Below are 25,292 nucleotides of genomic sequence, written 5' to 3'. Positions count from 1 at the left end.
GGGCTCATCTCTCCTTCAGACATTCTCAGGACTGACCATGGCCCATGCATGTGATCTCTCTCTGTGGCCCTGAGGAAGCTGGGCATCTTATACTGTGCCTCGGGGCTTCCAAAATCACAGAAGTGCCAACTGCCAAAGAGTCACCACCTGTTGCCTCAAAACTGGCATGATGTTAACTTCTGCTCATCTGTTTACTACACTAAGTCATGCAGACAGCCTGGACTCAGTGTGTACAGGGGCTACACAAGGTCCCAGATATCAGGGAGCAAGGATCACTGGAGGCAAATTTGACCACTAGTTTCCACGTGAGCTGATAGAATAAATACATTCCTTGTGGCAAACTGGTACCAGAGCATTAATGAAGCACATAGACCTTAATAATCATCAAGGTCTCAAATAGCACCCACATCCACTTCCTCATCTCTATACTCTCTGCAGCTCCCCTAATCCAAGAATTTAGCACCTCTGACTTGGATAATTGCAAAGGCCTCTTCACTCTGTTTCTGCCTTTATTCTCAACTCTTTGAATCTGACTTCTACATGACCATGGCAACCTACTCCAGTACTCTTGCCTGGGAAATCCCATGGACAGAGGAGCCTGGCGTGTTGCAGTTCATGGGGTCACAAAGAATTGGACATGACTTAGCGACTGAACAACAATAACAACAATAATAACAGCAATAACATATAAAATTAGTTTGCTTCCTGCTCATCTTTGAATAATGAGGAACCATTAGAAATTGTAAAGATCAAATGGTATATTAAGAATTACAAGGCAATGTACAATTTTTCCCTGAGTTACTTCTAGTTTTCTCATTCACCCTTTTCTGTCACATACTCTAGATGTGCATCAGCCACTTTAAAATAAAACCATTTATGCTAGTATTAAGCTCTTTCCTTAATCTGAACCTTTTGCAGATACTGTCCTCTTTGGTCAGAATGATTTTTCCCAAGTACTTGTTTAAAACACTTATATGTACTCAACCTTTACAGCCCAGTTCAAGCAACATTATTTCTTTTTTTTAATATATATTTTTTAATTTTCAAGATGGCGGAGGAACAGGATGGGGAGACCACCTTCTCCCTCACAAATTCATCAAGGGAACATTTCAACGCTGAGTAAATTCCACAAAACAACTTCTGAATGCTGACAGAGGACATCAGGCACCCAGAAAAGCAAATCATTGGCTTCAAAAACAGGTAGGAAAAAATATAAAAGATGAAAAAAGAGACAAAGGAGGTAGGGAGGGAGCTCCGTCCCAGGAAGGGAATCCCGCCCTGGGAAGAGACTCTTAAGAAGAGAGGTTTCCAAACACCAGGAAACATTCTCTCTGCAAAATCTGTGGTGAGCCTTGGAAGCACAGAGGGCAACATAACAGGAAGGAAAAATAAATAAATAATTAAAACCAACAGATTACAAGCCCAACAGTAACTCCCCCAGCAGAAAAGCAGTGCAGACACCTGCATCCACCACTAGCAAGGGGGGGCAGGGCAGGGAGGCACGGGAGGTGCAGGCTGCAGTGCTTTTTAAGAATCGGGCTGCGGGAGGCGTGGGCTGCAGCATTTTGTTAAGAATCGGGCCAGAACACCACTCCCATAACCAGAACAAACTAACTTGGGCTAGCAAACCAGACTGTGGGATAGCTACCAGGCGAAATGCTCGAACATGAGACACCACCAGGACCGTGCACAGAACAAAGGACGAAACAGAAATAGCTGGCTGCAGAACATCCCCCTCTGGTGACAGGCAGCCAGAGCCATGAGGGCTGGAAGGGGGCATTCGCAGCCCAAGAGAGACATTACCTACCAAAATGCAAGCAGGCTTCTTTGCTAACTAAGACTTCTGGGGGTTCTGGACAGTCATCATCTGCCTGAAAAGGAATGCCAGCGGTACACTCAGAAAACTGAGCAACAGGGAAAGGCAATAAGTCACAGCGACTGCACTTGCCAAACTCCTGAGCTACTCAGACCTGGGAAGGGCACAAAATGCAGGCCCAACAGAATCTGTTCCTCTGAGGGCTACCTGAGTGCCAAGCCTGAGCGGCTTAGACCGGGGAGGTGAATGAAGCCTAAGGCCAGCCTCAGATGGTTCCCAGAGGAGCGACGTAGAGCCTGAGTGGTGTGCGCCACGAGCAGGGGCAGGCACAGTGTGGATGAGACACTGCGAGCACATGCCAGTGTTATTTGTTTGCAGCATCCCTCCTCCCCACAGCATGACTGAACAAGTGAGCCTAAAAAAAAAAAAAAAAGTGTCCAGTGTCCACCACTACCCACCCTGTGTCAAGACGGAAATCAGACCCTGAAGAGACCAGCAAACAGAAGTTAAACAGAGGGAACCACCTTGGAAGTGATCCCACACTGCCCACAACACCAGAGAAAGGACCAGATATATCTTTACTATTTTTACGATCATTTTGTGTGTGTATGTGTTGATGTTGTTGCGTGATTGGTTTTTCTTCTTTTCTTTTTCTTCCTTTTTTTAAAGTTTCTTAAATTTTTAACTCCTCTATTTCTCTAATTTTTATTTTTAAAACCTACTATTACTTTTCAAAAAAAAAAGACCCTTTTTTAAAAGCAAACACCGTATATAGTCTTTTTGTGGTTGTTGTTTATTAATAATTCTTGTGGCTTTGTGTTTTTTTTTTTCTTCTTCTTCTTCTTTTCTTTAATATTGTATTTTTGAAAATTCAACCTCTACTCGAGATTTTTAATCTTTGCTTTTTGGTATTTCTTGTCAATTTTGTACATTTAAAAACCTAATCTTCAGTACCCAATATTACCTGAGATCGAGATTACTGGCTTGATCACTTTCTCCTCCTTTGGATACTCCTTTTTCTCCACCAGGTGGCCTCTGTCTCTTCTCACCCCCTTCCCTTCTCTACCAAACTCTGTGAATCTCTGTGTGTTCCAGATAGGGGAGAACCCAGTAACCAGGAAGCTGGTTACTGGCCGTATCTATCTCTCTCCTTTTCATTTCCCTCTTTTATCCTCCTGACCATCTCTGTCTACTTCTTCCCTCTCCTCTTCCCTGTATAACTCCAACAACACCTCTGAGGGTTTGAGACTGTGAAGCACACATAAGGAAGTGATTACTGGCTAGCCTGCTCTCTCCTCTTTTGATCCCACCTCATCTCATTCCAGTCACCTCTAACTACCCCCTCCCTCTTCTCTTCTCCATGTAACTCAGTGAACCTCTCTGGGTGTCCCTCAATGTGGAGAAACCTTTCATCTTTAACCTAGATGTTTTATCATCATTGCTGTATAGATGGAGAAGTCTTGAGGCTACTGTAAAAATAAAACTGAAAACCAGAAGCAGGAGGCTTAAGTCCAAATCCTGAGAACAACAGAGAACTCCTGAATCCAAGGAACATTAATTGATAGGAGCTCATCAAATGCCTCCATACATACACTGAAACCAAGCACCACCCAAGGGCCAACAAGTTCCAGAGCAAGACATACCACGCAAATTCCCCAGCAACACAGGAACACAGCTCTGAGCTTCAATATACAGGCAGCTCAAAGTTACTCCAAAACCATTGACATCTCATAACCCATTACTGGACACTTCATTGCACTCCAGAGAGAAGAAATCCAGCTCCACCCACCAGACCTCCAACACAAGCCTCCCTAACCAAGAAACCTTGACAAGCCACTGATACAACCCCACCCACAGTGAGGAAGCTCCATAATACAGAGAACTCCACAAATTCCCAGAATATAGAAAGGCCACCCCAAACGCAGCAATATAACCAAGATGAAGAGACAGAGGAATACTCAGCAGGTAAAGGAACAGGAGAAATGCCCACCAAAACAAACAAAGGAGGAAGAGATAGGGAATCTACCTGAGAAAGAATTCCGAATATTGATAGTGAAAATGATCCAAAATCTTGAAATCAAAATGGAATCACAGATAAATAGCCTGGAGACAAGGATTGAGAAGATGCAAGAAAGGTTTAACAAGGACCTAGAAGAAATAAAAAAAGAGTCAATAAATAATGTATAATGCAATAAATTAGATCAGAAACACTCTGGAGGCAACAAATAGTAGAATAACGGAGGCAGAAGATAGGATTAGTGAAATAGAAGATAGAATGGTAGAAAAAAAATGAATCAGAGAGGAAAAAACAAACACAAATTAAAAGAAATGAGGACAATCTCAGAGACCTCCAGGACAATGTGAAACACTCCAACATTCAAATTATAGGAGTCCCAGAAGACGACAAAAAGAAAGACCATGAGAAAATCCTTGAGGAGATAATAGTTGAAAACTTCCCTAAAATGGGGAAGGAAATAATCACCCAAGTCCAAGAAACCCAGAGAGTTCCAAACAGGATAAACCCAAGGCGAAACATCCCAAGGCATATATTAATCAAATGAACAAAGATCAAACACAAAGAACAAATATTAAAAGCTGCAGGGGAAAACAACAAATAACACACAAGGGGATTCCCATAAGGATAACTGCAGATCTTTCAATAGAAATGCTTCAGGCCAGGAGGGAATGGCAAGACATACTTAAAGTGATGAAAGAAAATAACCTACAGCCCAGATTACTGAACCCAGCAAGGATCTCATTCAAATATGAAGGAGAAATCAAAATCTTTACAGACAAGCAAAAGCTGAGAGAATTCAGCACCATCAAACCAGCTCTCAAACAAATTCTAAAGGATATCCTTTAGACAGGAAACACAAAAAGGGCATATAAACCCAAACCCAAAACAATAAAGTAAAGGGCAACGGGATCATACTTATCAATAATTACCTTAAAAGTAAATGGGTTGAATGCCCCAACCAAAAGGCAAAGACTGACTGAATGGATACAAAACAAGATCCCTATATATGCTGCCTACAAGAGATCCACCTCAAAACAAGGGTCACATACAGACTGAAAGTGAAGGGCTGGAAAAGATATTCCACACAAATAGAGACCAAAAGAAAGCAGGAGTAGCAATGCTCATATGCGATAAAATAGACTTTAAAACAAAGGCTGTGAAAAGAGACAAAGAAGGACACTACATAATGATCAAAGGATCAACCCAAGAAGAAGATATAACAATTATAAATATATATGCACCCAACATAGGAGCACTGCAATATGTAAGACACATGCTAACAATTATGAAAGGGGAAATTAACAATAACACAATCATAGTGGGAGACTTTAATATCCCACTCACACCTATGGACAGATCAACTAAACAGAAAATTAACAAAGAAAGGCAAACTTTAAATGATACATTAGACCAGTTAGACCTAATTGATATCTATAGCACATTTCACCCCAAAACAATGAATTTCACCTTTCTCTCAAGTGCTCATGGAACCTTCTCCAGGATAGATCACATCCTGGGTCATAAATCTAACCTCTATAAATTCAAAAAAATCGAAATCATTCCAAGCATCTTTTCTGACCATAATGCATTAAGATTAGATCTCTATTACAGGAGAAAAACTATTAAAAATTCCAACATATGGAGACTGAACAACACGCTGCTGAATAACCAACAAATCACAGAAGAAATCCAAAAAGCAATCAAAATATGCATAGAAATGAATAAAAATGAAAACACAACAACCCCAAACCTGTGGGACACTATAAAAGCAGTGCTAAGAGGAAAGTTCATAGCAATACAGGCATACCTCAAGACACAAGAAAAAAGTCATATAAATAACCTAACTCGACACCTAAAGCAACTAGAAAAGGAAGAATTGGAGAACCCCAGAGTTAGTAGAAGGAAAGAAATCTTAAAAATTAGGGCAGAAATAAATGCAAAAGAAACAAAAGAGACCATAGCACAAATCAACAAAGCCAAAAGCTGGTTCTTTGAAAGGATAAATAAAATTGACAAAACATTAGCCAGACTCATCAAGAAACAAAGGGAGAAAAGTCAAATCAATAAAACTAGAAATGAAAATGGAGAGATCACAACAGACAACACAGAAATACAAAGGATCATAAGAGACTACTATCAGCAATTATATGCCAATAAAATGGACAACGTGGAAGAAATGGACAAATTCTTAGAAAAGTACAACTTTCCAAAACGGAACCAGGAAGAAATAGAAAATCTTAACAGACCCATCACAAGCACGGAAATTGAAACTGTAATCAGAAATCTCCCAGCAAACAAAGCCCAGGTCCAGATGGCTTCACAGCTGAATTCTACCAAAAATTTCGAGAAGAGCTAACACCTATCCTACTCAAACTCTTCCAGAAAATTGCAGAGGAAGGTAAACTTCCAAACTCATTCTATGAGGCCACCATCACCCTAATACCAAAACCTGACAAAGATGCCACAAAAAAAGAAAACTACAGGCCGATATCACTGATGAACATAGTTGCAAAAATCCTCAACAAAATTCTAGCAATCAGAATCCAACAACACATTAAAAAGATCATACACCATGACCAAATGGGCTTTATCCCAGGGATGCAAGGATTCTTCAATATCCACAAATCAATCAATGTAATTCACCACATTAACAAATTGAAAAATAAAATCCATATGATTATCTCAATAGATGCAGAGAAGGCCTTTGACAAAATTCAACATCCATTTGTGATTAAAAAAAAAAAAAACTCTCTAGAAAGCAGGAATAGAAGGAACATACCTCAACATAATAAAAGCTATATAGGACAAACCCACAGCAAACATTATCCTCAATGGTGAAAAATTGAAAGCATTTCCCTAAAGTCAGGAACAAGACAAGGGTGCCCACTTTCACCGTTACTACTCAACATAGTTCTGGAAGTTTTGGCCACAGCAATCAGAACAGAAAAAGAAATAAAAGGAATCCAAATTGGAAAAGAAGTAAAACTCTCACTGTTTGCAGATGACATGATCCTCTACATAGAAAAACCTAAAGACTCCACTAGAAAATTATTAGAGCTAATCAATGAATATAGTAAAGTTGAAGGATATAAAATCAACACACAGAAATCCCATGCAATCCTATACACTAATAATGAGAAAGTAGAAAAAAAAATTAAGGAAACAATTCCATTTACCATTGCAACAAAAAGAATAAAATACTTAGGAATATATCTACCTAAAGAAACTAAAGACCTATATGTATAAAACTATAAAACACTGATGAAAGAAATCAAAGAGGACACTAATAGATGGGAAAATATACCATGTTCATGGATCAGAAGAATCAATATAGTGAAAATGAGTATACTACCCAAAGCAATCTACAGATTCAATGCAATCCCTATCAAGCTACCAGTGGTATTTTTCACAGAACTAGAACAAATAATTTCAAGATTTGTATGGAAATACAAAAAACCTTGAATAGCCAAAAGAATCTTGAGAAAGAAGAATGGAACTGGAGGAATCAACTTGCCTGACTTCAGGCTCTACTACAAAGCCACAGTCATCAAGACAGTATGGTACTGGCACAAAGACAGAAATGTAGATCAATGGAACAAAATAGAAAGCCCAAAGATAAATTCATACACTTATGGACACCTTATCTTTGACAAAGGAGGCAAGAATATACAATAGAGTAAAGACAATCTCTTTAACAAGTGGTGCTGGGAAAACTGGTCAACCACTTGTAAAAGAATGAAACTAGATCACTTTCTAACACCGCACACAAAAATAAACTCAAAATGGATTAAAGATCTAAATGTAAGACCAGAAACTATAAAACTCCTAGAGGAGAACATAGGCAAAACACTCTCAGACATAAATCACAGCAGGATCCTTTATGATCCACCTCCCAGAAAACTAGAAATAATAGCAAAAATAAGGAAATGTGATCTAATTAAAACTAAAAGCTTCTGCACAACAACAGAAACTATAAGCAAGGTGAAAAGACAGCCTTCTGAACGGGAGAAAACAATAGCAAATGAAGCAACTGACAAACAACTAATCTCAAAAATATACAAGCAACTTATGCAGCTCAATTCCAGAAAAATAAATGACCCAATCAAAAAATGGGCCAAAGAACTAAATAGACATTTCTCCAAAGAAGACGTATGGATGGCTAACAAACACATGAAAAGATGCTCAACATCACTCATTATCAGAGAAATGCAAATCAACACCACAATGAGGTACCATTTCACACCAGTCAGAATGGCTGTGATCCAAAAGTCTACAAGCAATAAATGCTGGAGAGGGTGTGGAGAAAAGGGAACCTTCTTACACTGTTGGTGGGAATGCAAACTAGTACAGCCACTATGGAGAACAGTGTGAAGATTCCTCAAAAAAATTGCAAATAGAACTGCCTTATGACCCAACAATCCCACTGCTAGGCATGCACACCAAGGAAACCAGAATTGAAAGAGACACATGTAGCCCAATGTTCATCGCAGCACTGTTTATAATAGCCAGGACATGGAAACAACCTAGATGTCCATCAGCAGATGAATGGATAAAAAAGCTGTGGTACATATACACAATGGAATACTACTCAGCCATTAAAAAGAATACATTTGAATCAGTTCTAATGAGATGGATGAAACTGGAGCCAATTATACAGAGTGAAATAAGCCAGAAAGAAAAACACCAATACAGTATACTGACACATATATATGGAATTTAGAAAGATAGTAATTATAATCCTGTATGTGAGATAGCAAAAGCTACACAGATATATAGAACGGACTTTTGGACTCTAAGCGAGAGGGAGAAGGTGGGATGATTTGGGAGAATGGCATTGAAACATGTATACTATCATGTAAGAAACGAAGCACCAGTCAATGTTCGATACAGGAAACAGGATGCTTGGGGCTGGTGCATGGGGATGATTCAGAGAGATGATATGGGGTGGGAGGTGGAAGGGGGGTTCAGGATTGGGAGCTCGTATACACCCATGGCAGATTCATGTCAATGTATGGCAAAACCAATACAGTATTGTAAAGTAAATTAAAGTAAAAATAAAATTTATTAAAAGATAAAAAAATTTATTTTAATTGGAGGATAATTACTTTACAATATTGTATTGGTTTTGTGAGATCTTAGAGGATAATATTGCTAACTTTTAATTATAAATATTCTTGAATCTGGTCCGCTCTTAAGATGGTTTGACAAGAATATTTGCTACTGAGGGCCATCTTATATTTATATATATATTCATTCAAACTGTTTCCTACGAGGCATGAAGAGATTCCTTTTTGTCCACAAACCAAAGCATTGTCAGGTTCCCTTCTTATCACTTAGCAAATATCTCCTTCACAGCACAAGACCGGGAGATAGGCTATAGCAAATACAATGGTGTGAGTTGGGAAAGGGCAACCTTCTCCAATGGGTGACTATTCTGTCTTGGTTTTACATCCGTCTGTGTAAACTGTGGCAGGGCTCTTGATCTACATGAAGACCAGGAAACTTTTAAAGCATTCCCGAGTGCTGCTCCAGACCCCTTGCTCTTTTAGGGTAGGAGTGGAGCCTTCACCACCATAGCATTCATAGATTTGTCTTCATTTGGGGGTCCAAATCCAACATGGCTGAAAAGCTATCTCAATGATGTGCATTTCAAAGAACTTTGTTAACTCATGGGATTTTCCTTTTCCATTACGTCCTAAATCTGCTACTCCTTCTGTTTCTATATATAAAGTAATTCAGATTCAGATTTACTTTTGACTTTAAAGAAGTTTTGAGATGTCTACCGTTTATATAACTGCATGGCAACAGTTCAAAGACATTAAGGATCCTATAGTGAGTTAGAAGGTGGGCCCCAAAAGATACATTCACATCCTAATCTATGGAAACTGTGAATGTGAACTTATTTAACACAGAAACTTTTCAAATGTAATTGGGAAAAGGGTATAAATATCCAATCATACTGGATTATCTTGGTGGGGCCTCAATCCAGTGACAAGTGTCCTTTTAAGAGACACACAGGTGAGAAGGCCTTGTGAGGTCTTCTCGATGGAGGAGGAGGTTGGAGATATACAGTCACTAGCAAAGGAGGACCTGGAGCCACCAGAAGCCAGAAGAGGCAAGGAAAAATTCTCTCCTCATTTGGAAGGAGTATGTCCCTGCTGACACCTTGTTTTCAGACTTCTGCCCTCCAGATTGTAGGGAACCAATTCTTGCTTTTTGGAGCCATCACATTTGTGATAATTCGTAATGGTAGAACAAGGGCTACTGGGGCTCACACAGTTCTCCAAAGGTGACATTTCTAAATAGCTACAAGCAACTCCTGATTGTTTACATTCATGGAAGGGCATTTTTAAATTAAATTAAAGAGTAATTAATTAAATTACTCTTTGGGACATTTTCATTCAAATTCTCTCATAAGTAAACATACACATTTATTTACCATTCAACAAATGTTTGAGTAACCACTATTTACCAGGTATTACTGGATCAGCAATTTTTGATCCAGTCACAGAGGGGCAGCATCTGCAAACATAGACACTCCCTGGGGAAGATGGGCGGGTAATAAGGTAGTAAGTCTGACCGGCTGTCTCAGATTGTAGTCACTCCTTTCTATTTTCTTACCAAAAGGCAGTATAGACTACATTTCTACGGGTCTGGAAGAAGCTGATACAAGGGAAACCCTTTTAGGAGCAGGCAGATTCAGCAACTCTTTCTGATGAGGAAGAAAAGGGAGATGCTACTGTTAGCACCAGTGTTGATCTTATGGATACAAATATCACGTGAGTTTGATTCCTCCCAGAAGATTCAGCACAGAGGAATCTTATCTGCAAGCAACTGTAGGAGTGGGATTTTCTGACTGAGAGCCAGATGTTGAGAAAAACATAACAACTAAAATGTGGGAGGGAGACAGAGGGAGTTGGCGAGGGAGACATGGAAAGAAGGAGAAAATACACAAGAAGAATGAAAAAGACCATTATAGCTGATAGAATAAACATCTAATCAGACTTTCTCTGTTAATTCTCATTGCTTTTCTGAACAGAAATGAATGGAAAACAGATAAAGCATTTTCCTGAATTCTTGCTTCTGCAAGAAGGGGAGAACTTCACCACATACTACAATTCCTCAAGCACATTTTACAACTTACAGTGGTATAAGCAGAGCCCTGGGGGAAGTCCTGTCCTCTTGATGATATTAGCTAAGGCTGGAGAAGTGAAGACGGAGCAGAGACTGAAAGGTCAGCTTAGAGAGACCAGACAGCACAGCTCCCTGCACCTCGCTGCTGCCCAGCTCTCAGATGCAGGAACCTACTTCTGTGCAGAGGCACAGTTCTCTGGAAGCACCTGCTGTCTGTCCCCAAAACTCACTGTGGGCTCCAGGGGTCGCTCCTCCTCATCTCTCCTCAGAGCAGGGGCCAGAGAAAGCTGAAGTCATGATTTCTATGAAGAAATTGAATTTTAATTAAAAAAATCCCCAGATTCAGTGTCATTGAAGAATTCTGTCAAACATTGAAGAGGAATTAGCATGAATTATATACAGTTTCTTGCAGACAATAGAAAGAAAATAATTCTTCACTCATTTTACGAGGCTAATATTACCCTGATGCCAAAATCAGACAAAGACCATAAAGAACTGATAACTACAGGGAAATATCTTTTATCTAGAAGATAGACCCAAATTTCTTAAAATATTTTAGCAAGTAAAATTCATTGATATGTAAAATGAGTAATATACCATGAATAAATGTAGTTTCTTTCAAGGGTGCAAAACACTTTAATATTGAAAATCAATGGATAGAATTCACCATATTAGCAGGGTAGAAAAGAAGAATCATATCATCATATTAATCTAGTCAGAAAAAAAGGATTTGCTAAAATTCAGTAGTCAATTATGATGAAAACTCTAAGAATCACAAGAATAATGGGGAATTTCCTCAATCACTAATGGTATTCTTACTAGTAAAAGACTATAATTTTCTCTAAGAAATAGAAAAAGGCCAGAGTATCCATTCTTGTCACTCTTTTGGTACAGTGCTAGATGTTGGAGCAAGTGCAATAAAGAAAGTAGATGTAACAATCTTATAGAGTTGAAAGAAGAAGTAAAACTGCCACTATTTGCTGGTAACATGATTATCTATGTAGGAAATACAAAGAATATGCCCCTAAATTTATATTAGGGAAATCCAAATTAAAACCACAAAGAGATACCACTTTACATATATCATAAGGGCTAGAATTAAAAATACCGACAATATCAAGTTCTGGCAAGGATGCAGAGAAGTTGGATTCCTCATGCATTGCTGGTGGGTGAATGGCCCAGTCATTCTAGAAAACAGTCTAAGAATTTCAAATACACTTAAATATTCACTTGCTGAATTCTTAATACGGGAAATCAACCAGTGATCTTCACTGAATGAACAGATAAATATCCTGTAGTACATTCACACAATGAAATATTATTTATGCATCTTTCTCAACTTCAAGAGGGTTATTTTGCAACAAATCATTTTAAGTTGAAACAATAGGAAGTCAAAAGTTCATTTAATATGGAAAGGAAATCTAAAAAAGAGTAGAGATAAATATATACACGTAAAACTGATTCACTTTGCTGCACTGCAGAAACTAACATTTTAAGCAACTATTTCAATAAAAATATATTAAAATTAAAAAAAAAGAAAATCCATCTAATATATTTAACCTAGCTTCCCTTAAATGTGACCAATACTTGCATTAGCCTACAGTGGGGGAAAAGATCATCTCACACAGTCTATTTTATACTAAAATGATGAAAATCTTATGCTATGTATTAAATACTGCCCTGAAAGTGAAAATAAGGGTGGTTATACGGCTATGAAATGGCTGTAGAGGTGTTAGTAGTTTACACTCATGATTTTGAGGCTGGCCAGGAGCTCAGCTCACTCTTGCTGCCCAGAATCACGAGGAAACATAATGCTGCATGTTGCTAGCCCAGGAAAAGATAAAATTTCAATATTCCAAGTATGGTTTCTACTGAAAGCATATCACTCTCTCACTACCATAAAGTCAAAAATTCTAAATTGAATTATCATAAGTTGGGGACAGTCTGTAGTGATTAAAAGGAACAGACTATTAAATGCAGTAGTCTAGATGGGTCTCAGGATGTTATACAGAGTAAAAAAATCAATCTCAGAGGCTACATGGTATATGATTACACTTACTGGATTATTATGACTGTATATGTAGTGTGATTCTACTTTTACAACATTCTCAACAAGACAAAATATAAAGATGAAAGGAGGTCAGTAGTGACCTGGATTATAAAGAATTGCAGGCCTCTAGAGGGTGTACAAAGAGGGTTTCTTTAGAGAGATGAAACAACTCTATGTCATGATTTTAATGGTGGTAACAAGAGCCTATACAAGTGATAAAGCTTCACAGAGCCATGCATCAAAACCAGGGTGCATATTAAACTGAGGTATCTGATCACGATCTATATTTTAATAAAATTTTGGCAATATAAATTTCCTGGTATGTATATGTAATTATTATATTAACATATATATTTTAAAATATCAAGCTCCTCTTCAGGCTGCTGCAAGCCTTTGTGGTCTCTTCTGCTTAGTTACAAATAATTGTAAACCAGGACATCAACAGATTTCAGGGATTTTCAAGGGTTGTGGAGATGGGGATGATCTGCAAAGTAAGTACTTTAGGGTAATGGAATGATTCTGTATCTTAATTTAGTAGTAGTAACAAGAAACTACAAATGGGATAAATTTCACAGCTGTGCATAAAAGGTAGGTATAAAAATGTGTGGTATATATAATAAAATGATACATATAATATAATGATCTATATAATATATGTATTATCATTCTGCTCCCCAGACTACTCTAGGCATTTGTGGTTTCCCCTGCTTCCTTGTAAATAATTAGAAACCAGGACATCAGCTGCCTGTCACTCAGAGCTGAAATGGGACAGAAGAGTAGATGGTTCAACTGCATATAAACTCTCCTCCCTGCACCACTCATTAATGAGTTCCTTTGACCTTAAATTTTAAGAACTGGCACTGTTTTGGAGACTGTGTCTATACTTCCTTTTCTACTTGCTTATTTGCTTTTGGTTCTTTTAAATTAATTAAATTAATTTATTAAGATGATGAAACTAAGTGGAAGATTGAGAGATACATACTTCATGATCATCCACAGTAAAAAACTTCAATCATCAGCCTCTGTGGTCTTGACATATACTAAGTGTCTGAATAAGACTGGAAAAGGTCAGTTTCACTCAGTGCCAAGAAGAGCAATGCCAAACATTGTTCAAACTATTATTCAATTGTGCTCATTTCATATGTAAGTAAGGTTATGCTTAAAATCTTTTAAGTTAGCTTTCAACAGTGTGTGAACCAAGAACTTCCAGATGTACAGGCTGGATTTCAAAGAAGCAGAGGAACCAGAGATCAAGTTGCTAACATTCATTGATCATGGAGAAAGCAAAGGAATTCCAGAAAAGCATCTACTTCTACTTCATTGACTATGCTGAAAACTTTGTGTGGATAACAACAAACTGTGGAACATTCTTAAAGTGATGGAAATACCAGCCCACCTCACTTGTCTCCTGAGAAACCTGGATGCAGGTCAAGAAGCATTAGAACCGGACATGGAATAATGGACTGGTTCCAAATCGGGAAAGGAGTCTTTAGAGGCTGTATATTGTCAACTTTCTTATTTAACTTATATGCTGAGTACAACATGTAAAACGCCAGGCTGGATGAATCACAAGGTGGAATCAAGATTGCTGGGAGAAATATAAAAAACCTCAGATACGCAGAAGATACCACTCTAATGGGAGAAAATGAAGAGGAACTGAAAGGGGTTTTTGATGAGTGTGAAAGAGGAGAGTGAAAAAGCTGCCTTGAAACTCAACATTCAAAACTCTAAGATCATGGCATCTGGCCCCATCACTTCATGGCAAATAGAAGGGGAAAAAGTAGAAGCAATGACAGATTTTACTTTCTTGGGCTCCAAAATCCCTATGGACAGTGGCTGCGGCCATGAAATTGAAAGATGCTTGCCCCATGGAAGAAAAGATATGACAAAACTGCAGGTGGGCTAAGTCGCTTCTGTTGTGTCTGTCTCTGCATCCCTATGAATCGTAGCCCTCCAGGCTCCTCTGTCCATGAGATTTCCCAGGCAAGAATACTGGAGTGAGTTGCCATGCCCTCCTCCAGGGGATCTTCCTGACCCAAGGATTGAACCCACATCTCTTATGTCTCCTGAATTTGCAGGCAAGTTCTTAACCACTAGTGCCAACTAGGAAGCTTAAGATGACATATTAAAAAGCATACACATCACTTTGCTGACAAAGGTCTGTATAGTCAAAGCTATGGTTTTTCCAATAGTCATGTGTGGTGTAAGAGACTATAAATAAGGATGAAAGCTTGATGTTTTTGAACTGTGGTGTTGGAGAAGACTCTTGAGAATCCCTTGGACTGCAAGGAAGACAAACCAGTCAATCCTAATAGGAATCAACTGTGAATATTCACTGGAAGGACTGATGTTGAAGCTAAAACTCCAATACTTTGGCCACCTGATGCGAAGAGCCAATTCATTGGAAAAGACCTTGATGATGGGAAAGATTGAAGGTGAAGGGAGAAGGGAGAGGCAGAGGATGAGATGATTAGAGCATCATTGACTCAGTGGACATGAATTAGAGCACCTTTGGGAGATATTGAAGCACAGTGTGGCCTGGTGTGCTGCAGTCCATGGGGTCACAAAGAGTTGGACACAACTTAGTAACTGAACAACAACAATAAAGTGTTTGAAACCTGTAGATACCAACTTCTGTAGCAGAGCATTACAGCATTATGTCACAGAAAGATCTGGCATACTTATCTTGAATTTATTTTACAAAGACAAAAGTAATGAGCCACTAACAAGTGAGACTGACACTTTAGACCAATGACAGAAAATGTGAAATCAGGACAATTCTAGGATACATGGTCTAATAAATACAATTCTACTTATGGAGGAGACAGGACTGAATATCCTGATCTTCCTCAAAGCCTAATAAATGAGACTTAATTTCAAATTTCAAAAGAATATTTTATTCCTGTTACAATTTCATTCAAAATTTAAAACTGAATAGACTCTGAAAGTCAGATGGACTGATTTTTTTGTCATTTATGGTAAAGTAACTTTATTTATTGAAAAACCTAAATAGAGTCATAGAACTCAATACAAAGACAAAGAGATACAATCATTATTTTGAGTAAAATTTCCATTCACCAAGAAGTCTAAGATCTTCAAGTTTTCCTAAAGAGTCATTAGATTCTGGATGGAGAAAAGTAAGTATAGGCTAAATAAACAACCAGTTAATAGATAACAGAACATTTCATAAGCTATAGTAAATTATATTTTAAATCAGGTGGAAAAAAACATTTTGCTGAATAATTATTGATGTATGTCAACTTGCTTAATATTCAGTTCCCCTCAGCTCAAATTTTAATACTGATTGCTTTTTTTGTGCCTTCTTTCAGGATCTGCCTAATTTAATGACCAGGGAAAGACAAGCAGACAAAGTAAAGGTTTGTGGTGAGCCAGACTTTTCCTCATGTGTGCCCAGACCACGTGGTCTATGAACATGACAGCCCCCACTTCCTGTTCCGGGGAGTCACACAGGTTCCAGGTGGTATGTATATGTGCTGCCAGGCACTCAAAGACACTGAACTCTCAGCTTGAGGCAGAACTAAGCTCATATGTGCAGGGAAATCCGTGCCTCATGCCGCTCTCCAGTCTGCTCTGGGTGTTCCTGGCCTTCACCTTCTCTGGTAGGGATGCTTGCAAGCATGGGTGCACATGTTCAGGGTGAAAGGACTGCACACAGGCACGTAGAGCTTCACAGGGACTTGGGGAGGAAAGGAGGACTGGGGAAAAGCAAGCGTCTTAGGATTTCAATTTTTTGTCTTTGGATCCTAAATCACTCCTACACTATTTTATTCATTGCTTCATCTCTGTTTTCTGATTTTTTTTTCCCACAGGATCTGGTGTGGCCCAGAAAGTTACTCAAGACCAGTCGGATGTATCCGGCCAAGTGGGGCAGTCAGTCACCCTGAATTGTCGGTATGAAACAAGTTGGGGTGCTTACTACCTTTTTTGGTACAAGCAACTTCCCAGTGGACAGATGACTTACCTTATTCAACAGTATTCAGGAAACAGCAATGCAAGGAACGGCCGCTACTCTGTAAATTTCCAGAAAGCAGATAAATCCATCAGCCTCATCATTTCATCCTTACAGCTGGAAGATTCTGCAAAGTACTTCTGTGCTCTCCGTGAACTCACAGTGCTTGAAGTAATAGGAAAAGCTGTACAAAAACCCAGAGCTTGATAAGAGAGCCCCCCTGCTGTAGGGCCCCAGCTGAAATGCACACAGACCCCAGACAAGAAATGATAGTCCTGTGGTTGTTTAAGTTGTGGTCTGGATCAGAAGATTTAATTCTAGATAAAGGCACTTTCTATGTCATTGGAAACAGGTGTCCAGAGTAACTTTCTACTAATGCATTCTCCTCTTGAATTTCTTTTTCTCCATATAATATACTGAATTGCTTTGCTTTTCCTTTTTTTTTTTTTTTGTTTATTTGTAAGTCAACCATACAGAACATGTGTAAAGTTGTCTAGATTTGAAAACTTGTCCCATAATACTTTAAACTGACAGTTTTACTTCATCACAAACCTGGGTTTAGCTGTGTGGAGTCACCATCAAAACCATGTCATTAATCATTTCCTCTTAGACTTTGTGTCAGGGCACAATCAGAAAAACAGAACCACGCATGATGTGGAATAAGAGATAAGTTATAAGGACTAAATCTCAGGCAATGGCTAGAGCTGGTGGACAAGTCTGTACAAAGCTGTTGTTTTTATATCTGATGTTGAGCCTGAATTCACTTTAAGTGAGCTTAGAGTAACATTTGTGAAGGAAAGTTTGGTGAGGATGAAAGCATGGACAAACTGTGACACATAAAGTCATACTTAACTATGAGGATACTTGGAACCCACAAAGACTTGTCTGTCTCACCTCCTTCAGTCTCACAATACTGGGTGACCTTGAAGAGAAGCGGCTGTCATTTGCCATCATGCTACATGCACACTTGGCCCAAGACAAAGATGAGGAGGACTTCTAATGGGAAGTGGAGGAGTTGTGAATCAACAATAAGATGAGCTAGTTCATCAGCAGCAATGTGTAGAAAAAGCATTTGCCCAAATCCAGTAGTCTGCCATGGTGAAAACTCTAAGAAACACAGGAATAATAATAAACAGTCTTAGCATGTTTACTGGTAAAAGACTCTATATTTTTCTCTAAGGAAGGGAACAAAGGGAGAATATCCACTTTAATCACTCTCCTTCAGCACAGTGCTGGTCGTTGTAGCCAGTGCAGTAAAGCAAGTAAATATATAAACAACCTTTTAAGCCAGAAAGGCAGTCAAATTACCACTATTTTCTATCTATGCAGAAAATCCCAAAGAATATACCCTCCAAAACTCCTACAACTAGTAAGTGGATTCAGAAGGTCTCAGGATATACAAGGTAAACACAAAATCAAATGCATTTCTGTATACTAGCAATAAACATGTGGATATCTAAATTAATAATATAACATTGTTTGCAATGGCTCAAGAACTACCCTAAATCCCTGGGCATAAATCTAAGAAAACATGTACAGAACTTATACACAGAAAGCTACAAGACACTGGTACTTCCAAAAAATACAAATAGCCAATTATTCTAGCTATTATCCTAGAAAGACCAACATTCCACCCCCCATGGAGCTGCATAGGCATCTTTAAAAGTGAAAGTGAAAGTCACTCAGTTGTGCCCAACTCATAGTCCATGGAATTCTCCAGGCCAGAATACTGGAGTGGGTAGCCTTTCCCTTCTCCAGGGGATCTTCCCAACCCAGGGATTGAACCCAGGTCTCCCACATTGCAGGTGGATTCTTTACCAGCTAAACCACAGGGGAAGCCCCATGGAGCTGCATAGGCACTTTTAGAGAAAAAAAAAAAAATTGGTGACACATGCATTATGACCTCTTTCTGGACTTGATTCTGTTTATTGACTTTATTTTATCCTCATACCAACAGACCATTCTATCTTAATTACTGGGGCTTCAATACACTTTTTGAAATCTGGAAATGCAAGAGATATTTTCTTTGTCTTATTCAAGGCTTATTCTAGGTTTTTGCACTTCCACATAAGTTGTACAATAGCTTCTACCACAAAAGATTGAGGTAATTTGCTTGGGATTGTGTTGAACTTATGAATTGATTTGGGACAATTGACATCTTAACATATGGAGTCTCTGGATCCATAGCCTCTTTATTTGTGTCCTCTCTAATTTCCTTCGTTAATGTTGAGATTGTTGTGGAGGCTTGCATTGCTGCTGTTGTTTAGTCTCTGTCGTGTCCAGCTCTTCGCGACCCCATGGACTGTAGCCCGCCAGGCTCCTCTATCAATGGGACTTTACAGGCAAGAATAATGGAGTGGGTTGCCATTCCCATCTCTAGGGGATCTTCCCAACTCAGGGGTATTTTCTACATGTACAAACGTGTGATGTGTAAATAAAAATAATCCACCTGGTTGGCAGGCAGACTCTTTACCACAGAACCACCTGGGAAGCAAGGCTACTTGCTATGGATATAATAATTTTATCTTTTATTTCATATAACTTTTTTACCTTTAATTGATCTAAATACCCAGCATCAAATCCAGAGCTAGGGTTAACTGGGTTAAGAAAAATGTGAATAGAGGGCATTAATTATGGTCTGAAATGGCCAGAACAGAGCTAGGTACCTGTCAATATGAGAACAGATTTAGTTCAACAGCCAAATAGACAGTACCAACCTCTTGTTTGGGGTCTTGAAAACACTATTTCATTGAGCAGCCTTAGGAAATGGTCTTTCCTGATATCAGTGTCTGTAGGCGGCAAGGACTGGTCACCACTGAGTACCAGGCCCTGATTTATGTTAGTTACCCCAGACCTCAGAAGTGAGGACATTTCTCATCACCTAAAATGATCTGTGATTTTTTTCTCCCAAATCAAAACTATTCTAGAGTTACTGAAGAGGAATCAAGAAGAGGTCTTGCATACCTTATATTAAATTAGTTCCCAAGCATTTGATAAATGACATTTTAATTGCATTTTCTACTGCTTTTGCTAGAATCTAGAAATAAAATTGATTTTTGTGTTTGGTGACTGTTATCAATTCACTAATATGTTCTAGTTCTTACAGTTTGTTTAGAGGTATTTTGTATTTTCTACATGTATAAACTTATGATCTGTAACTTAAAGTAGTTTTGCTTCTCCTTTTCAAACTTAATACATCTTATTTCCTTTCCTGGTTTGATCTCATGCCCTCCATTAGGACAGTGAATAGAAGTAGTTATAGTCTACCTGTCTTGTTTGTGATCCTATAGGGAATAATATTGACTTTGATATTTTCAATGATACCCTTTATTAGATTTGGGAATTTCTCTTTTATTTTTGGATTGTTAGGAGTATTCATCATACTTACTCCCATAACTCCCATCATGCATACATACAAAAGAGACGTTAGCCTTTCAGCATATTCTCTTGATTATTTGAAAGTAAATTAAGTACATAATTTAGGTTTTCATCAAGCAAAGGAAGATAACCTCACCTCATATGGTCAAGATATAATCTTCTAAAATGAAAAATTCTGAAAAGAGGCAATAGGCTAGAAAATTTATTTTTAGATTCTTCATATAATTTTGGTTTTCAATATTATTTAAAATGACACTTTGAAGTGTTTTGTACCATATTCTAAAAAATAAAGTCAAAGAAACCAACAAACAAAATGTTCATGCTAGTTTTCTTCTGCCTTTTGCTAATATAATAATATATTCTTACATAGCCTAAATGAATTCATTTTCATTTGTTCCTATATTTTCAGTAGTAGTGGGTGTTGACTTGTGTGTGCATGTGATCCACCAAAGAGAGACTCCCAAAGATTATTTGTGATTATTTGTTAAATGAATGAAGCTTGATTGCCATATTTATTTCCATATCATTAGTTAAATTTTCCTCCATCCTAGATTTGGGATGGTTGTTATCTGTTCTTGAATTTGTCCACAAATATAACCCTCTATTTATCCTGTTGGAGTCTTTTGTTTAATTTGACTTCCAAAGGATTGAAAGATGGCTTTTAGAATAACTTCAAGAGTTGCTCAGCATAATTTCTTTCACTAAGTTCATGAATAATAACTCATCTACTCATTCAGAAAACAGATAACTCGAGTACTTTATATGTAGCAACCTCTCTTTATAAACATTCAGTTCAGGGCAGTTCAGATGCTAAGTCGTGTCTGAATCTTTGTGACCACACGAATCGCAGCACAGGCCTCCCTGTACATCACCATCTCCTGGAGTTCAATCAAACTCACGTCCATAGCGTTGATGATGCCATCTAGCCATCTCATCCTCTGTCGTCCCCTTTTCCTCCTGCCCCCAATCCCTCCCAGCATCAGAGTCTTTTCCAATGAGTAAACAACACTTCACATGAGGTGGCCAAAGTACTGGAGTTTCAGCTTTAGCATCATTCCTTCCAAAGAACAACCAGGATTGATCTCCTTCAGAATGGACTGGTTGGATCTCCTTGCAGTCCAAGGGACTCTCAAGAGTCTTCTCCAACACCACAGTTCAAAAGCATCAATTCTATGGTTCTCAGCTTTCTTCACAGTCCAACTCTCACATCCATACATGACTACTGGAAAACCATAGCCTTGACTAGACGGACCTTAGTCGGCAAAGTAATGTCTCTGCTTTTCAATATGCTGTCTAGGTTGGTCATAACTTTCCTTCCAAGGAGTAAGCATCTTTTAATTTCATGGCTGCAATCACCATCTGCAGTGATACTGGAGGCCAAAAAAATAAAGTCTGACACTGTTTCCACTGTTTCCCCATCTATTTCCCATGAAATGATGGGACCAGATGCCATAATCTTCATTTTCTGAATGTTGAGTTTTAAGCCAACTTTTTCACTCTCCTCTTTCATTCTCATCAAGAGGTTTTTTAGCTCCTCTTCACTTTCTGCCGTAAGGGTGGTCTCATCTGTATATCTGAGGTTATTGATATTTCTCCCAGCAATCTTGATTCTAGCTTGTGTTTCTTCCAGCCCAGCGTTTCTCATGATGTACTCTGCATAGAAGTTAAATAAGCAGGGTGACAATATACAGCCTTGATGTACTCCTTTTCCTATTTGGAACCAGCCTGTTGTTTCATGTCCAGTTCTAACTGTTGCTTTCTCACCCACATATAGGTTTCTCAAAAGGCAGGTCAGGTGGTCTGGTATTCCCATCTCTTGAAGAATTGTCCACAGTTTATTGTGATCCACACAGTCAAAGGCTTTGGCATAGTCAATAAAGCAGAGATAGATGTTTTTCTGGAACTCTCTTTCTTTTTCCATGATCCAACGGATGTTGGCAATTTGATCTCTGATTCCTCTGCCTTTTCTAAAACCAGCTTGAACATCTGGAAGTTCACGGTTCACATATTGCTGAAGCCTGGCTTGGAGACCTTTGAGCATGACTTTACTAGTGTGTGCGATGAGTGCAATTGTGTGGTGACTTGAGCATTCTTTGGCATTGCCTTTCTTTGGGATTGGAATGAAAACTGACCTTTTCCAGTCCTGTGGCCACTGCTGAGTTTTCCAAATGTGCTGACATATTGAGTGCAGCACTTTCACAGCATCATCTTCCAGGATTTGAAAGAGTTCAACTGGAATTCCATCACCTCCACTAGCTTTGTTCGAAGTGATGCTTTCTAAGGCCCACTTGACTTCACATTCTAGGATGTCTGGCTCTAGGTGAGTGATCATACCATTGTGATTATCTTTGTTTATCTTATAAACATTGAATAACCTTAAAAATATGGGAAGGTTAAGGACAAAAGGAAAACTACAAAGAAGCTGACAACTGAGGATCATAATGGGGTATGACAAAATAAAGGAGTCAAAAATATTTGAAATCTTCTGTGGAGCGTATAGACTAAGAAAACACAGCTGAGTACAGAGGTAGTACAGCTGCGATGTGTGTGTTCTCAGTCGCGTCCAGCTCTTGGGACACCATGGACTGTAGCCCACCAGGCTCCACTGTCCATGGATTTACCCAGGCAAGAATACTGGAGTGGGTAGCCATTTCCTTTACCGGAGGATATTCCTGATCCAGGGATCGAACCCCATTGCCTACATTGCAGGTGGATTCTTTACCGGATGAGCCACCAGGGATATTTGCATTTCAATATGAGGAAATTTTCAAAAGGTTGACTTCTGGTGGGAATTTAGCTCTGCAGTTTATTTATTCAGTCTCAAGAGGGGGCTGCTTCATTTGGAAACAGTGGTCCTTCCTGGCTATAAAGGAAAGGAAACAAGTTTTCCATCGATGTTCCACAGAAAAGTGAAGAAAAATGAGATTTTCATTGTCTTTAGATAAACTGATTTTATAATCCTTTGTTGAGTGCATGTGGTCAAGGATTCAGGGAATCATAGCCTTATAGCCTTAACCTTTTCCATGTACCTCCCTAAACATTGCTTTCCCATTTCCCACCCCTGTTAACTCTTCCCTTCCCGATTCGTTATGCTCTTTTCTCTTCACTCCTCTTTTTCTGCCAGGATCACCCACCTCCACACTTCTCCACCCCAGATAGTTTGCTTTTCCTTCTGTCTTTTCTCTCTGTCTCAGCATCCTTGGTGTCTCTCTGTCTCAGCATCTTTGGTGCAGAGCACCTACAAACATGGGCATAGAGGACATAAGGATTAAGGACCATTGTTCAAGGAGGATGAGGAGAATACCATCCGTGTCATCAGTTACTATATGAAGAACTGATGCATTGAGAAATATCTTCCTAGATGGAGACAGATGCATGATTCCAAGGACATTTTCAGGATGCTGAGCTCCAATGTCCAAGCTCAAGATGTTTAGCTTTTGTCTCAATGTTACTAATATCTCCTGTCCCTCAGAACAACCACAGCCTACTTTGAAATCTCACATACAGTTACTAGAACATGGATGGGAATTTTCATCTCTGTACAATATAGAGCTCAGTAAAGCTTTCTGGGATTAAACAATGTTTTCCACAAGCTTCACGGAGCATCAGAAAATTTCTTTGAAGAAAAATGATAGAACACAGGTTCTGGATAGACACACCATTGTGACTGGTGTTCCTTTTCCAGAGACAGACTTTAAACTTCACAAAAATATCAGTCAGTACCCTGTGAGTTGGGGCTGTCTCGCCTTCTTTGCCGGATGTGACTAAAACAGGGCAGGAAGACCTAGACAGGAAACTGCTTGATCATTGGCTGACAGATCCTGGCAACAACACACTGCAATGGGTACCTGCACTGGTTGTAAGTCTCTAAGAGCAGCAGTTGTTTCTATTCTCTGGAAACAAGCCTAGGAGCAGACACAAGTCTGAGCTCTGAGCCCACAGTCCTGGTTTGTCCTTGAAGTATGAGGCTGGTGATTGGAGTAACTGTTTTTCTGACCTTGGGTAAGTGTTCTACGTCTACAAGGGATGACTTTGAGGGCAAGGAATCATAAGGGTCATTTGCTCTCTACTCCCCTCCCTGTGTTTTATTCAGCATTGTAGCAATGGAATTGAGAACAGCTCTATGCATTTGCTAGGGAGTACAAACTTCCATATGACAGGTTAATTCATAGCCATGATCCAGAAGAGACCTTAGCAGTAAGCAGGTTGGAAGAAATCTCTGGGGTTATTGAGCCAAGGACCCCGGGATAAAGCCTATAGACTTCTCAGATTCTTGCCATGTGTCTTTGGTCTCTGTATAATAAACACCAATAATATTTCTCAGGACATAGATAAAAACACTGGAGTAGTGGGTAGGTCCAGACAGTTTGGGGAGTGTTGTGCCCTTGATCCATGGAATTACACTGATTTGTTTTCAGGGGATAATTTTATTTTCTTGACCCTTTAGGGAATGTGATTGATGCTAAGACCACACAGCCCAGCTCCATGGATTATGCTGAAGAACAGGATGTAACCCTGACTTGTAGCCACTCTACCATTGGTGGAAATGTCTAAATACATTGGTATCGGCAAAATCCCAATCAGAGCCCACAGTATGTCATTCATGGCTTACGAGGCACAGGGAACAGCAGCATGGCCTCTCTGACCATAGCTTCAGACAGAAAGTCCAGCACCTTGGTCCTGCCCCAGGTCACCCTGAGAGACGCCGCTGTGTACTACTGCATCGTGAGAGAGGCACACTGGGACAGACGGGGCTGCACCTGTGCAGCATCTCTGGTGGGAAGATGGGGGGGATATAGTTGGGGGAGCAGTCACAAGAGCAAATCTAGAGTCATCTGGAAGGAGAGTCAGAAGAGCAGTAAGACATGAGGTAAATGAAGGGAAGGGAAATGGAAGAAGATGGATAAAGAAAAGAAGAGAAAGAGGA

At 39.2% G+C, this 25,292-nt stretch overlaps 1 pseudogene and 1 gene segment (V, D, J or C); both read left to right on the top strand.

The window, feature by feature from the left end:
• Positions 1-16,530: 16,530 nt before the first annotated feature.
• LOC132660107 (T cell receptor delta variable 1-like) lies at positions 16,531-17,194 on the top strand. The segment is given in 2 exon segments: positions 16,531-16,637; positions 16,848-17,194. Coding segments are annotated over 2 exon segments (396 nt in total).
• Positions 17,195-24,243: 7,049 nt separating this feature from the next.
• On the top strand, positions 24,244-25,234 carry LOC132660106 (T cell receptor alpha variable 26-1-like; annotated as a pseudogene).
• The last annotated feature ends 58 nt before the right edge of the window (positions 25,235-25,292 follow it).

This window comes from Ovis aries, chromosome 7 (assembly GCF_016772045.2).
Source record: "Ovis aries strain OAR_USU_Benz2616 breed Rambouillet chromosome 7, ARS-UI_Ramb_v3.0, whole genome shotgun sequence".
In the NCBI taxonomy this organism is placed as follows: domain Eukaryota; kingdom Metazoa; phylum Chordata; class Mammalia; order Artiodactyla; family Bovidae; genus Ovis; species Ovis aries.
The sequence above is the reverse complement of the archived record's forward strand: the minus strand, read 5'-3'. Positions and strand labels throughout refer to the sequence as shown.